The sequence below is a fragment of the Podarcis gaigeae genome (assembly GCF_964106915.1).
Source record: "Podarcis gaigeae genome assembly, chromosome: 17".
NCBI lineage: Eukaryota > Metazoa > Chordata > Lepidosauria > Squamata > Lacertidae > Podarcis > Podarcis gaigeae.
In genome coordinates this window covers 34953685-34967641 of record NC_139694.1, presented here as the reverse complement: position 1 = coordinate 34967641, position 13957 = coordinate 34953685, and the positions used below count along the sequence as shown (strand labels likewise).

The 13957-nt window shown below is 46.9% G+C and overlaps 1 protein-coding gene and 1 pseudogene across 6 annotated transcripts; one reads left to right on the top strand and one right to left on the bottom strand.

The window, feature by feature from the left end:
• The first annotated feature begins 724 nt into the window (after positions 1–724).
• Positions 725–12143, top strand: YJU2B (YJU2 splicing factor homolog B). Of its 5 annotated transcripts, none has more exons than XM_083717988.1 (10): positions 725–1165; positions 2664–2700; positions 4379–4432; positions 5285–5367; positions 5608–5663; positions 6656–6716; positions 8119–8261; positions 8353–8525; positions 9308–9446; positions 11440–12143. In XM_083717988.1, the coding sequence occupies exons 2-10, from the start codon at positions 2698–2700 to the stop codon at positions 11850–11852; spliced, it is 1125 nt and encodes a 374-aa protein (XP_083574114.1). In that variant the 5' UTR covers positions 725–1165; positions 2664–2697; the 3' UTR covers positions 11853–12143. The 5 variants fall into 5 exon arrangements, with proteins under 5 accessions (XP_083574114.1, XP_083574112.1, XP_083574115.1 ...); XM_083717986.1 differs by lacking the exon at positions 725–1165 and adding an exon at positions 1200–1504; XM_083717989.1 differs by lacking the exon at positions 725–1165 and adding an exon at positions 1329–1345.
• Positions 3028–3436, bottom strand: LOC310834518 (translation machinery-associated protein 7 pseudogene; annotated as a pseudogene). Its single transcript has one exon. The product of its transcript is annotated as a translation machinery-associated protein 7 pseudogene (transcript).
• Positions 12144–13957: the final 1814 nt, after the last annotated feature.

The following is a 13957-nucleotide window of genomic DNA, read 5'->3' as shown; positions in this document are numbered from 1 at the left end:
TCAAACAAGCTCCCTCGGTTAGCTCACACCCACATTTGTGACTTAAATCTGTTTAGCTGCAACTCAAGACCTGTTGCATCTCCAGTTACGAAAGCAGATTGTTCCTCCCTGAGAGAAGAGAGTTGAGCAACCCAGGATCTTCTAACAATGCAGAAGGCTTTCCCAGTACTGCTAATCTCTCCTGTCAAGTTTCTCATAACATGTTCACACACCACTGCCATCAGCAGTCTTGCACAAAATTGTCACTGGAGCCGTCAGACTGGTTTGATGTACTCTTACAACACATCCCCTAGAGAAGGCCATGACCTAATATCCTCATTTTGTGTTTCCTAGAGCCAAACAGTATAGGACAAAGTGCAAGTCATACCAGGAGATAGCCTTGAATGACCAAATTTTATTCAAAAGTCACTCCAGCTTTTTTTTTTGCTGCAGAGGGACATTTGGGATAAAATGTTTTGGAATTAATAGCACAAATTAAAGTGAGGTCCCACCTGCCCAAAATATGTAAAGCAGTAACACACACCACTGTAAACAGGCATGGCTTCTCCCAAAGCAACCTGTGAACTGTAGTTTGTTCAGGGTGCTGAGAATTGTTAGGAAACCTAGAGCTACAATTCCCGGAATTCCCTGGGAAGAAGGATTGGCTGCCAAGCCACTCTGATAATTCTGAGCATGTCTGGAGCTGAACCGGAAGCTGGAGTCAGGAAGACCAATTCTGGTACTTGAGGAACTCTGATTTAAAAACAGCATCATTTTTATTTTGGAGACGAGAGAACCAATATCCTTGGATTCAAGCAGAGGCACTAGCTTCCAGGTTGGTCTATAGAAACACAGATAATCCCACGAGAAAGCTTCTTGGTTTCTGCACTCCTTCAGATACTATATGCACAAAATGCTGTGTTTGTGTGCACTACCTATGAAACCTAGTGGTCTGCATTTGCAGAATGTCTGTTTTGCAGAGAACTGTAGCAAGCAATAACCCCCTCCCCCCCAAAAAAAACCCAGGAAACGGCAGAAGAAAAGGTGCATTTGCAGCGAAATCTGCAGCACGAAGAGGAGTGCTGGCAGCCGGAGAAGCTGGCAGCACCTCGAACAAGCCACTCGGCTCGCCTCCAATCTCTCCCGGCTGCCTGAGAGAGAAGAGCTTCCTGGGTTCCATTCGCAAGTAAGAACTGGAGGGGAAACGGATTTTGCATTTCCCAAGGCGGGCGGCTTGCCGTGGGGCTTCGGCGGCGGAGGCCCGGCTCAGGAAGCTCCGCTAGCGCGGGGGAGCGGGCGACGGACGGCCCGTTCGGAAGGAGAGCCCCCTTTCGTCCCCAGGCCGGCCTCTCGCCCTCAGCCTCCGGTACTTGGGGAGGGGGAAGGCAGCCGGCCAGGCAGGCAGGCAGGCAGGCAGGCTCCTCCCCGGGAAAGAGGGCAGGATCCGGCGCCGGGCGCGCGCTGATGAGGCAGCCCGGAGGAGGCGGAGCAGGCGGCGGGAGAAGGAAGCCGGAGCGGCGGCGAGGTCGGTGGGGGGTTCGGCCGCCCGCTGCCCCCGGCGCCCTAGAGCCTCAGGAGCGCCGGAGAAGGGCCGGGCACGGGGCGGCAGATACCATTATTATTATTATTATTATTATTATTATTATTATTATTATTATTATTACCCGCCTTTTTCTGACTGGGACTCGAGGCGGCTTGCAGATAAGACCAGATTAAAAGCATACCTGGCACAGAAACGGGCGTGTGGGTGAAAGTGGGGGCCCCCCCTCACCTGTTGGCAGGCCCTTTGAGCGAGGGCCTGACAGAGCCGGCCCACCCCTGAGGCAAGGTGAGGCGACGGCCTCAGGCGGCAGGATCCCCAGGGGCAGCAGATCTCCGATGGAGATCTTGATTTCGCGTTGTTTCCCCCGATAGAGATCTTTCCTTGCCCCTTCTTCCCTGGCAGGGAAAGGGGCACCCTTTTGTGGTCGCCTCAAGACCTGTATCTCTGTGCATGTCTCTCGTGGGTTTATTTCCTAACGTTGATGGTTTAGAAAGAGGAATCCCGGCCACCCTCCAAGCAGCATAATATGCCCGCTCAAGATGTATTTCAGTGTTTCAGCGCTTTGCCAGGTCCAGGCGGCAACAGTCTGTGGTTAAGAAATATTTATAAGCACTTTCTTAAGAAAAAGAGAGAGAGGCGTGTTGTAATACCATGGCAGGACTCTTTGATGGTGTGCTCCCACATATAGCCTACTTTATAGCCAGTGGTTTATTTCTGAAAAAGCAATCAGCCTTGGCAAGACAAATGTGGCCTAGAAGTGCTTAGCAGAGAAAGGCACTTTGCACACACTCAGAGGCACACTGTTACTACTGGACATGGAGAAAATGGGGTGTTAAAGAGAACAAAGAGGGTACCCTTCCCACCTAGGGATCGCCCCCCCCCCCACGCTGGCATGCACCCCCAATAGTACCCAGGAGAAATGTGCCCTTTGACAGAAGCCAGGTTTCACTAGCCCTGCTTTCAGAGGCTGTGACTTTCTGTTGTTTCTGCACATTATATGGCAGAAGTTCTAGCATCAAAAGCAGGTTCTGGAGCTTGAGAGTAGGTGGCTGCTGCTTTGGGCTCTCCAAAGTGTGGTGCTGCTTGTGTTTCTCCTCTCTGGGAATATCCTAGGAATAACTTTCTCCTGCTCTTCTCTTAGGCCATTCCAGCTGTTCAGCTAGACTTTTTTCATCATGGTGAGTACATGGGGTGTTTTGTAGCACACCCACAAGGTTGTTTCCCCACAAACACAGTGGTTGAAATTCAACAGGGTAAGCACTACACTTTCATGAGATGCTGCAGTTGTGTGTTTTTCAGCAGCATGTATCTAGCCTCCCACAGAGACACTAGCTCACAAACACGCTTTTGTAGGAGGCTGACCCGACTACACACTTATGTATGGCCATGTGTGCTCCTGGGACGGGTGCTGCTGTGTTTGTTTGTTTGTTTGTGTTTGTTTGTTTGTTTGTTTGTTTGCTTGCTTGCTTTTAACCCAAAAAAGGCCAATTACTTTGTTTGAACAAAATGTACAAAGGTGCTCACATAAATGTTTCGCACAACGTCAGCCTGGAAATCCATCCATTCAATGAGAGTGAATGCTTTTCTTGCCCTGTAGTCTCATCAATCTGCTGCATTTTACCAGATTTCTTAATCCCACCTCCAGTAAGTGGGCCCTTGCCAACTGCTTTTGCCTTCAACTCAATGACTTTCTTTTGCTCCTACTTTTGTTTTTGCTTGAATGCTTTGTCTTCCTCATCCATTTCCTTTACTTGCTTCTTGGGCTGTTTCAAGGGTTCCTTCTTGCCGCCGTCCCATTCTGACATGATGCTGCTGCCTTGCTTGCTTCTCCCCGACCCCACGGGTGCTGCTGTTAAATGTAAACTGGTCCTTAACTGCAAGGGTAACTTGAAGCTTACGTCCTGTGGTAGCTCTCCATACACTGGTCTTTTGGTCAACAAAACAGAAGTTTAAATGCAATAATTACCAATGGGGGCTGGTTCACATTTGGCTGCAACTTCCCTGCTAGCACCTTGGGTCTGCATACGGCTGTGTTTCTATGGAGCTGCTGTTAAGTTTGGGTATTTGGACACAATGGCATCCCTGTGTATTCCTACACACACACACACACACACACACACACACACACACACACACACACCTGCAGGTATGCTGATGGAACAGCTGGTGTTGGCCTGGCTTAGATGGCTCCTGACATTCCCAAGGTGCCTATGTGTGGACTGTCATCAAGTGACAACTGTCCTGAACCAACAGCTGTTGCTTGAACAACGTGACTGCTTGGATAAGGCCACTGAAATGGGGTGGCGGTGGGAGGGGGGCTTTGCTAAAAGGGTGGCTTAGCTATTATGATAGCTAAATGGAACCTCCATGTTAGTGGATGGGACAACTCTGTATACCAGTTGCCGGGGGGCAGGAAGACAATGTGGTAAATCTGTTAACCTTCATGCACAACTTGCGGAATCCCATGCATTCCCATAGGCATCTGGTTGGTCAGCAGGGTGCTGGTCCAAAGAGACTTTGAGTCCGACAAAGGAGAGGGTTCTCTTTGTGTTCTTCTGCAATGTTGGGAAGAAATGAGCCAACTGCTTTGCTTATTGGAACTTTGGACATGCTGTGACTCTTACCTGATGTCCACCTTCCCGTAAGTGACCCCTTGAGATGAGCAGAAGGGGACCTGTGCTCTGGGCTAGAAGGAAGCAAGCAGGCAAAACTAGTATACAGGGTCCACTTCAAAACACCTGCACCCCCCCAAAAAAAAACCACACTTGCTTGTATTTGCAGAGTTTTCATACACATTTAATTGCTTGAGGTGTTATTGAGCAACAGGAGTCTAATGCTGTCATTGGTTATTTACAGGGGGAAAGAAAAGGAGTCAATAAGTATTACCCACCTGATTTTGATCCAGCTAAGGTAAGAGAGCAATTGGGGGTTCCGAGGGAAGTTCAGCGCTTCAAGTTGTGTGGATTTTTGTTTTTTTGTGTTGCAATGAAATAACAAATGTTGGACTTTGGCAAGATAAGTTCCATGGGGAGGGGGTTTGTGTACCTAGTAGTTATAGCAAGGAATCAGTTTTTGAATTGCCTGGAAGGGTTTTACTGAGCTGAAACAGGCACAAGTCTGCAAGCCAGGTTTTCTGGGTGCTGCCTTCAACTGAGTAGACCTGCCTCCATTGCATGGTCTTGTCTGCATGTGAGAGTGGTTAAGGATCTCACATGTTCGGGAGATCTGGCCTCACTGGAATCCTGTTCCCCACACCAGGTCTACTCTAGGTATGATACAACCCAATGTAATTTACTACTCTTACCTGATTCATAAATAAGCATTGAGATGGTAGTAATACGTTCAATGTAAAATGAAGAATGTATTTCTAAAAAAGCAATTAGATTTCTGCAGAATTATTTTTCTGTTGACAAATGGAAAACTTGAATAAGAACAAAGGATAAAAATAAAATGTGATAAAAGACCATACGAAAGTGATAATTAATCCTAGAACAGGACCATTTTTAAAATGTTTTTTTTTTTTTGCTGCTGCATCACACTGTTGACTCATGTTAAGCTTGTTGTCTGCTATGACCCCTATATCCTTTTCACATCTTATATTCCTGCCTAAGTGCAGGTCAGTCTAAAAAATCCTGGTTTTCCCTGGAATGGACAATGTCATAGGGGTACATAAATCGTCATCGGACGAAGGCCATAGAGTCATGACTGACACTGGACTTTGTATATAACAAGTTGAGCATCTTCTCTTCTCATTTTTTGCAGCATGGCTCCCTTAATAAGTACCGCAACAGCCATCCACTACGGGAAAGGGCCCGTAAACTCTCCCAGGGTATCCTCATCATCAGGTAAGGACACTTAGATGCAATCCTTAGCATGCCAGGGCACCTTAGAGTTGAGTCCTTATTACGTGGTGCTCTTTGTAGGGGGGCATAGGAAACGGTCTGGGGCCTGCACATTAGGGGACGACCAGCTCTGTGCTAGCCAAGTTGCATGTGGACATCAAACAGGGCTTGCTTTCCTTCTAGCTGAAACCATCAAGTGCTTCTGCTGCCTATAGTGAATGTCCCTTGGCTGTTCTTTCCTAGGTTTGAGATGCCTTATAATATCTGGTGTGACGGCTGCCAGAACCACATTGGCATGGGTAAGTGATGAAGGTGGCTGGTGTTGAGGCCATCCCTTAGATACATAGACAGCTAATAGGAGCTTGAATGTGGTGAGAGGGGCTTGTTTGAAGGTAGTGGAATTTTGCGGCAAGAGCTATGTACTGCAAAGAAGAACCTTGTTTGTTGGATCTCCATTTGGTATTTCTGAAAGCCTCCTGTTTTGTCTTGCTTTTTTGCTTCTAGGTGTGATTGAGTACTTCTCACCTCTTGGGGACTAGTGCTTCAGGGTAGGTCAGGAAGAAACCTGAGAAGGAAGGGTTGCACACCAGGAGGCCAGTAGGAGTCATAAGGTCAACTGTTGCTAGTTAGAATAAGAGAAATGGGATTTTATATCTCTTGAGCAGTGTTTCCCAACCTTGTGCCTCCAGATGTTTTTGGCCTACAACTCCCATCATCCCTAGCTAGCAAGACCAGTGGTCAGGGATGATGGGAGTTGTAGGCCAAAAACATCTGGAGGCACAAGGTTGGGAAACACTGCTCTTGAGGTCTGTTCTCGGCACTGAGAAGATGGGAGTGATGGGTCTAATAGATAAAAGAAGGAGTTAAAAGTCCTGGAAGCTGGAACAGAAGCTGCATTCTGATTATGTGCCCCTATGTAGATCAGGGATGGAGAACCTGTGTGTCGTTAGACTATGTCTAGACTGCCATCAGCCTCAGCCAGCATGGCCGATGGTCAATTATGATGAGAGTTGGACATTTGGAGTGCCACAAGCTCTCAGCTCCTAGTGTAGTAAATAAAACGGGGGTTAGGGATTCTGGAAGTCAAAATATCTGTGACACTTTCGTTGCCCCAGCGTTGTCCTGCCATTTTGGTAATTAAGGTAAAGGTTTTTCAAAGGGTGTGGCATAAATGTTTAAAACGAATAAATCAGTCATTGTTGGTAATGATAAGATTCCAGGGTGGGGTTGAGCGATCAGGAAATTGGAGGCAGGAATGTACAAATTCTACTCTTCCCTCTGCTGACTGCAGGTGTTCGCTACAATGCTGAGAAGAAGAAGGTTGGCAACTACTACACAACCCCCATCTACAGGTGGGTGCTGTGGGGGCTCTTTATGTCTTTACTGGTGCTCTTGGCCAGGATGAGTTGGACAGTGTGCGCATCAAGTGGAAGTTCAGGTCTGGCAAAGAGAAGAGGCAACTGGCTGGTGTTTAGGTAATCTGTACCCATGTTTCCCATCTCCACTTCCAGTGGAAGATCAAGAAAAACAGCATGCTGTGCGAACTGTCTGATTTGTGTAACTCCACATGCTTGCTTGTGAATCGTAGAATGGAGGGGCCTTTCCTGTAGGTCCAACCCCCTGTTGGTGGAGGAAATCCAGAGTGGTTGTCCTGCTAGAAAACATCCAAGTGAGGCAGTGTCCACTACCAGTGTGTAATTAGCTGCATCAACCTTTCTTCATGTGGACTTCTTTCCCATAATGCTGATTGTGTCGGGAATTCAAGCCCATATCAGGAGAAACTGGCAACAATCCCAGGCACCCGGCTTGATTCCCTGTTGACCTCCCTGGCTGCATTCCCCAGCAAGCGCAGGCTAGGTCTCGATCGGCGATTCTTCTCAAACGTGAGAAGAACACACCCCTCTTTCCTGCCCCCCCTGGCAGGGGAAAGAGATAGACAGAAACGTATTTACATGCTTTTATTTCTGTCTTTGCAGCGTTACAAAAAACATGACTGCTCTCTTCAAACTCCAGCAGTGTAGTAACAAACACTTCCTGCACTTCCAGGACAGGAACAAACGGAAGAGCTCATATTACACTCTGAGCTAATTCCGGTGCTTCGCACTGTGAATTGACTGTCCCTCTGTTTCCCACGGGCAGTCCCAACATTCCCATCATGTTTACTTTTCAAGCTAGGACTTTGCAGCAGCATTGCTTCAATATTGTAACAGATTGTCCTTGTTGCCCTCCTCTGCACCCATTCTGATTGGTCCAAGTCTGCTAGCCATGGGGCGAGACCAGAAGCTCCGTGGCACTATCCGTTTAGCTGGGTGCCCTGCTCAAGTCATCTTCTGCTTCCTGCTTGTAGCCATGAAAAAATAAACACAACCACAGCAAGAGACTTCCTTATCTCTACTGTGGCTTCCCAAAACCCCACAATCAATAAAAATAAATGTAATAATCATAATCAGACACATTAGAATCAGCGACTTAGCTTTGCTCAGCAGCCATTGGCCTTTTGAAAGAGGCATGCTTTTCATCCTCTAAAACACTGCAGAACCAGAAAATAGATTTGCCTCATGTGTTGCACGGACCAACCACCATGCAGAACATAAGTCCCCCCTACAGGGACACAGGGATGGTAGGGGAAAAGGTGGAAGGTCAGTATAGGGTTCTGTGTGACAGTAGAAGGCCTTTTTTCTGAACATCTTCCATTCATGGCCACAACATCTGGTATCCCCCTTACCATCCCTTCTTGCTGAACTTGCCTTCTAGGTTCCGTATGAAATGTCACCTTTGCCCCAACCACATTGAGATGCAGACGGACCCAGCCAACTGTGATTATGTCATTGTCAGTGGTGCCCGGCGCAAGGAAGAGCGCTGGGATGTGGAAGCGAATGAGCAGATAGTGGCCACAGGTGAGCCTAGGGAGCTATGCCCATCCTGCTGTTGGGGTGTTTAAGGATTCAGCTGGCCTGGCCTGGCCTAATGTTTGTATCTGCCTCTCAGCCCACGAGGAGAAGCAGAAGCTGGAGACCGATGCCATGTATCGGTTGGAGCATGGCTCAAAGGATCAGAGCAAGCTACAGCGAGCCCTCCCCACTCTGCAGAACATCCAAGAGGCTCAGAGCGCCTGGAAAGATGACTTTGCCCTCAACAGCCGCCTTCGCCGGAAATTCAGGGTAAGCAGATGTTGAGGTGGGAGGGTTCGTCTTCGTGGCCCTAGAACAAATGAAGGCAGGGTGAGATTTCAACTGTCTTCCTAGTAATATATTTACCTAAGACTGTCAGCCACATAATAACTCTTAGAGGTTTAACCACGTGCCTTTCAACTAATCAATTGATTTAATTTAAATAAAAGTGCATATTGTTTCATAATAAAAAGTCCCACGAGAAATGAATGGATTCAACCTGTGATGCAACACCCACTTACTCTGGAGTAAGCTCCATTGAACTGGGTGGGACTTACTTCTGAGTAGACATGTATAGAATTGCTCTGTAAAAATTTTTTTATAGCTTGCCTACTTGCATTCTTATCTTAGTCATTTGCATTTTAGTGTGCTATCTTTATGGATATTTGGGTTTCTTTTTTTAATTATTTTTTAATATGAGCAATACCAAATCCAATAAGCATAGGCAGAACAAGATTTATTCAATGGAGAAATGCAATTTGTATTGTAGAATGAACTTCTATAAAGCTTCCCTGTCTGGTATCCTGGAGTTATTTTTTTATTAATTAACCCGGCAGGAGGATATTTATACGGCTGGATTAAAGTTTGTATCCCTATTTTTATTTTATTTATTAACTAAGCTCCTCCAAGACAACTGGATGCAGTGGATTTAAAAATGTTTATTCCTGTCTTGCTAGTCCTTGGCCTGTGTTTTAGTTTTGCCCCTCCCCAACTTCCTTTCTGATGTGGATTTCTCTTTTTTTTGTCTCTGTTTCTCCCTTTCCTACGCATAGGAAGAAAAGAAAGTCCTGCAAGAGGAGGAGGAGAAAGATCTCGCCCTGCAGTCCAAAGCAAGCCTGAGCATCCCGCTTGTGAGAGAGTCTGACGAAGACCGCCATCTGGCGGCGCTGCTCAAGTACCAGAGCCTTGGCTGTACGTGAAGCCTGAGCGGTTGAATTTTTTTTGGAGGGCTGGAAGATACAAGGAGGAGGGGTAGGGCTTCTGCAGCCTGAAGTGTGCTGTGCAAAGGCCCAACACCATTGTTGGCAGCACAAAACAGATGACCTTCTGTTGAAATCGGGATTCAAGGAGAAGGCTCACATTGCTGCCCCACTCATGTCCTTGCACACCCCTTCCTCCACAAAGCCCGTAGAGCTCCAGGTCTTGCCGCACAAAGCATCTGACTCCTTTCCTGATGGATTCTTTCACTAAGGTTTCAAAAGAAACAACTGGCAAACCCTCACAATCAAGCTAGGTTGCTAGGCTACAGTATTCGTTATGTACTAAAATAAGAGACAGTGATGTCATGTGCATTGTATAATTTACGTTTTTCACATGTGCAGACTTTGTCTCACCTGCCATCGCCCCTCAACGGCTGTAGTTGTCAGAAACTCACCCTTCCCTGCTTTCCAGTGACTCCTAGATCCTGGTTGGAGAACCGCTGAACTTGGGCCACAATACAAAGATACTCATAACGGTGCAGGCACTGGGCTGTCAGACAGACCAGTCTCAAGACATTATAGCTGCACCAGATTATTTTATGCTTCAAAATCCCCTGTAGCATTGGAGAGGATGCTGAGGTGCCAGCTATCCATAGCTCAGTGGTAAAGCACATTCTCAACGTGCAAGAGGTCCAAGGTTCATTTCCCCGCCCCCAGCATCTCTTAGTTAAAAAACAGGCTCAAGTTGCAGTTGGTGGGAAAGACTTGTCGTCAGCTAGATGGACCAATAATCTGATTTGGTGTAACACAGCTTCCGATATTCCTGTTGCAATGCACACAGTACCATTTTCAGTTATGTAATAGTCCCCTTATAATATTCCTGTTGGCAGCAGCTTGCATGGAAATTGCTTTTCAATGGAAAACGGCAGGTGATTTGATGTTGAAATGTTGGCTTGACAGTGTGCAGTGTGGCATTATCTGAGAGGTTGATGCAAATTGTCCCAGAGAGACAATTTTGACTGCTGGGTTCCCTTTTCTATTGTACATAAATGGGACTTTGCCAGTTTGTTCTTTCCCCAATCAACAGCTTTCTCAATGGAGAGGCTGGCTTACACAGAGGACAAATTATGCATAGAATTATAGAGTTGGAAGGAACACCAAGGGTCATCTAGTCCAACCCCCTGAAATGCAGGAATCTCAGCTAAAGCATCCATGACATCGTTATTATGCAGCATGCAATTCAGTTGGTTATATGTATCTTGTTTTTTGCTTGCTTTTTTGCAATGCAGTGTCTTACTTTGTACTAATTCCCCACCCATTTTTAACTTGGTTTCTTGTATGTTCTTCTGTAAAAATTTAATTATATTATTATAGTATTATAGTATAGTATAGTATAGTATAGTATAGTATAGTATAGTATAGTATAGTATATTAATTATATTACCGTATTTTTTGCTCCATAAGACACACTTTTTCCCTCTTAAAAACTAAGGGGAAATGTCTGTGCGTCTTATGGAGCAAATGTGTGGTCCCTGGGGCTGGGGGACGGACGGACCCGGGCTTCCCCCACCAACCCTGCAAGCTCCGGGAGCGGAGGCAAGGCTGCACGCAACCTTGCCGCCACTCCCCGACCTGTTCCGCGGCTAAAAACAAATCCAAGTGAGCGAGCGGGATCCATCCCCCTCACTGCCTTGGCTTCTGCCAAAGGCGTGGGCAACCTCTCCAGCCGGGCTTCCCCTGACAGCCCCAGAAGCCTGTCTGCTGCTCTTTGGGGCTCAGCGGGGGGGGGGGGGGTGTAAGATTTTTTTTCTTGATTCCCTCCCGCCCTAAAAACTAGGTGCGCCTTATGGTCCTGTGCGCCCTATGGAGCGAAAAATACGGTAATTATATTAATATATTAATAACAGTATATTAATAAAAATAATAAAATATAATTTGAAATTAAAACAAAAATGGTAATGATAACCTGTTCTCTCTCCATCCAGCTTATGAAGACAAACAGAAGCAAAAACGCAGTGAGATCGTTGACCGCCCATGGTTCTCATCTGCCCAGGTCTCATCAAGCCCCAAAGCCAATGACACCCTGAAAAAGCTGGCACTCTCGGGGAAATCCCCAGCTGGAAAGCCACCCGTAGCAATGAACGACCTGGGTGTTGTGCGTCGGAAATCCAGGGATAAGGAACGAGCTTCAGCCGAAGAGGAGAGTGAGGCTTCAGATCCCACATCATGCGTTAACACGCAGGACCAGGACAGTGCAGTGAAGAAAGTGTCCCTTGACTCTCTCACGGGGCCTGAAGTGGGCTCCCAAAAGGCTGAAGGAAGCCCCCTATCCCATTTTGCTACCTCTCTTGTTGCAGATTATTCTGACTCTGCATCTGATCCTGAAGCTGAACTGTGAACAGAGTTTTGTGGCTCTGGGTAGAATGTGACTGGATCTGATGTACAAATTGCCACTCCCCTCCCAAACCAACAAAAGACTGTGCAGTTGTTATGCCTATCAGTTGAATGTCTGAATAGGGGTGTGTGTGTGTGTGTGTGTGTGTGTGTGTGTGTGTGTCCGCCCACCCTTGGGAGTTCCATTTTGTTGCCTTTCCTTGAGCTATTTGCACCTGTGCCCCTGGTTATTTAAGCATGACCCCTTCCTTCTTTTGTCCCACATACCACAAAATAAACACAGCTATCCCTATAACCCTGCCTCTCTTGTCCTGACCAAAGTCTTGACAGCTGCACACGTAGAATTATAGAATTGGAACGGACCGCAAGGGTCATCTAGTCCAACCCCCCTGCAGTGCAGGAATCTTTTGCCCATCATGGGGTTTGAACACATGACCCTGAGATTAAGAATCTCGTGCTCTACTGACTCAGCTATCCATAGTTGAACCCACCAACCTGGGTTTGCAGTGAAAAAGGAAAGAAGCTGAAAGCAGGCATCTTTGTATGCATACATGTAAAGCTATGGTTTTCCCAGTAGTGATGTATGGAAGTGAGAGGTGGACCATAAAGAAGGCTGATCGCCGAAGAATGGATGCTTTTGAATTTATGCTGCTGGAGGAGACTCTTGAGAGTCCCATGGACTGAAAGATCAAACCTCTCCATTCTGAAGGAAATCAGCCCTGAGTGCTCACTGGAAGGACAGATCCTGAAGCTTAGACTCCAATATTTTGGCCACCTCATGAGAAGAGAAGACTCCCTGGAAAAGACCCTGATGTTGGGAAAGATGGAGGGCACAAGGAGAAGGGGACGACAGAGTTGGACAGTGCTCTCGAAGCTGCCAACATGAGTCTGACCAAACTGCAGGAGGCAGTGGAAGACAGGAGTGCCTGGCGTGCTCTGGTTCATGGGGTCATGAAGAGTCGGACACGACTAAATGACTAAACAACAACAACAAAAAATTAAAGCCTTTTGAAATCATCTGTTTCTAAAACTGGGATTCCACACATAGCACCTGTTGGCTCTGTGGCACTCCCAGACACCTCCCATTTTTGTTTGAATGATGGGTTTCTTTTCTTTTGCTCTTCAGAGGGGTTGCCTTCCTGCTATTGGGGGAGGGTTTGAACATTGTCAGCTTTTCTGTCAAATGGGTATTTTGGGGTGCCTGATTTTCCAAATATGCCCCAGGCCCCAAAAGATCGGGGACTCCTCCAGTAGACCCGTATTTTGAAACCGGCATAGATATTTGCTGTTGGGAAGAGCATGGGCTCCCATAGCTGTGCCAGAAATGGGCACCTGGTGAAATGGGTCAAAATCCAAACCCCTTGTCCACACTTGTATGAACACCAATCTGCCACCAAAGGTTATGTTCCCATTGCTGTTGTTGTTTAGTCATTTAGTCATGTCCGACTCTTCGTGACCCCATGGACCAGAGCACGCCAGGCACTTCTGTCTTCCACTGCCTGCCGCAGTTTAGTCAAACTCATGCTGGTAGCTTCGAGAACACTATCCAACCATCTCGTCCTCTGTCGTCCCCTTCTCCTTGTGCCCTCCATCTTTCCCAACATCAGGGTCTTTTCCAGGGAGTCTTCTCTTCTCATGAGGTGGCCAAAGTATTGGAGCCTCAGCTTCAGGATCTGTCTTTCCAGTGAGCACTCAGGGCTGATTTCCTTAAGAATGGAGAGGTTTGATCTTCTTGCAGTCCTCTTGCACCATAATTCAAAAACATCAATTCTTCGGCGATCAGCCTTCTTTATGGTCCAGCTCTCACTTCCATACATCACTACTGGGAAAACAAAAGCTTTAACTATACGGACGTTTGTTGGCAAGGTGATGTCTCTGCTTTTTAAGATGCTGTCTAGGTTTGTCATTGCTTTTCTCCCAAGAAGCAGGTGTCTTTTAATTTTGTGACTGCTGTCACCATCTGCAGTGATCATGGAGCCCAAGAAAGTAAAATCTCTCACTGCCTTCATTTCTTCCCCTTCTATTTGCCAGGAGGTGATGGGACCAGTGGCCATGATCTTTCTTTTTTTGATGTTGAGCTTCAAACCATATTTTGCGCTCTCCTCTTTC

What these genes read in the sequence shown, in the direction of transcription:
- YJU2B (XM_083717988.1), top strand. An exon ending in TACACAACCCCCATCTACAG is followed by an intron (nt 6,717 to 8,118) that starts GTGGGTGCTGTG and finishes CTTGCCTTCTAG; the next exon opens with GTTCCGTATGAAATGTCACC. An exon ending in GCCTTCGCCGGAAATTCAGG is followed by an intron (nt 8,526 to 9,307) that starts GTAAGCAGATGT and finishes TCCTACGCATAG; the next exon opens with GAAGAAAAGAAAGTCCTGCA.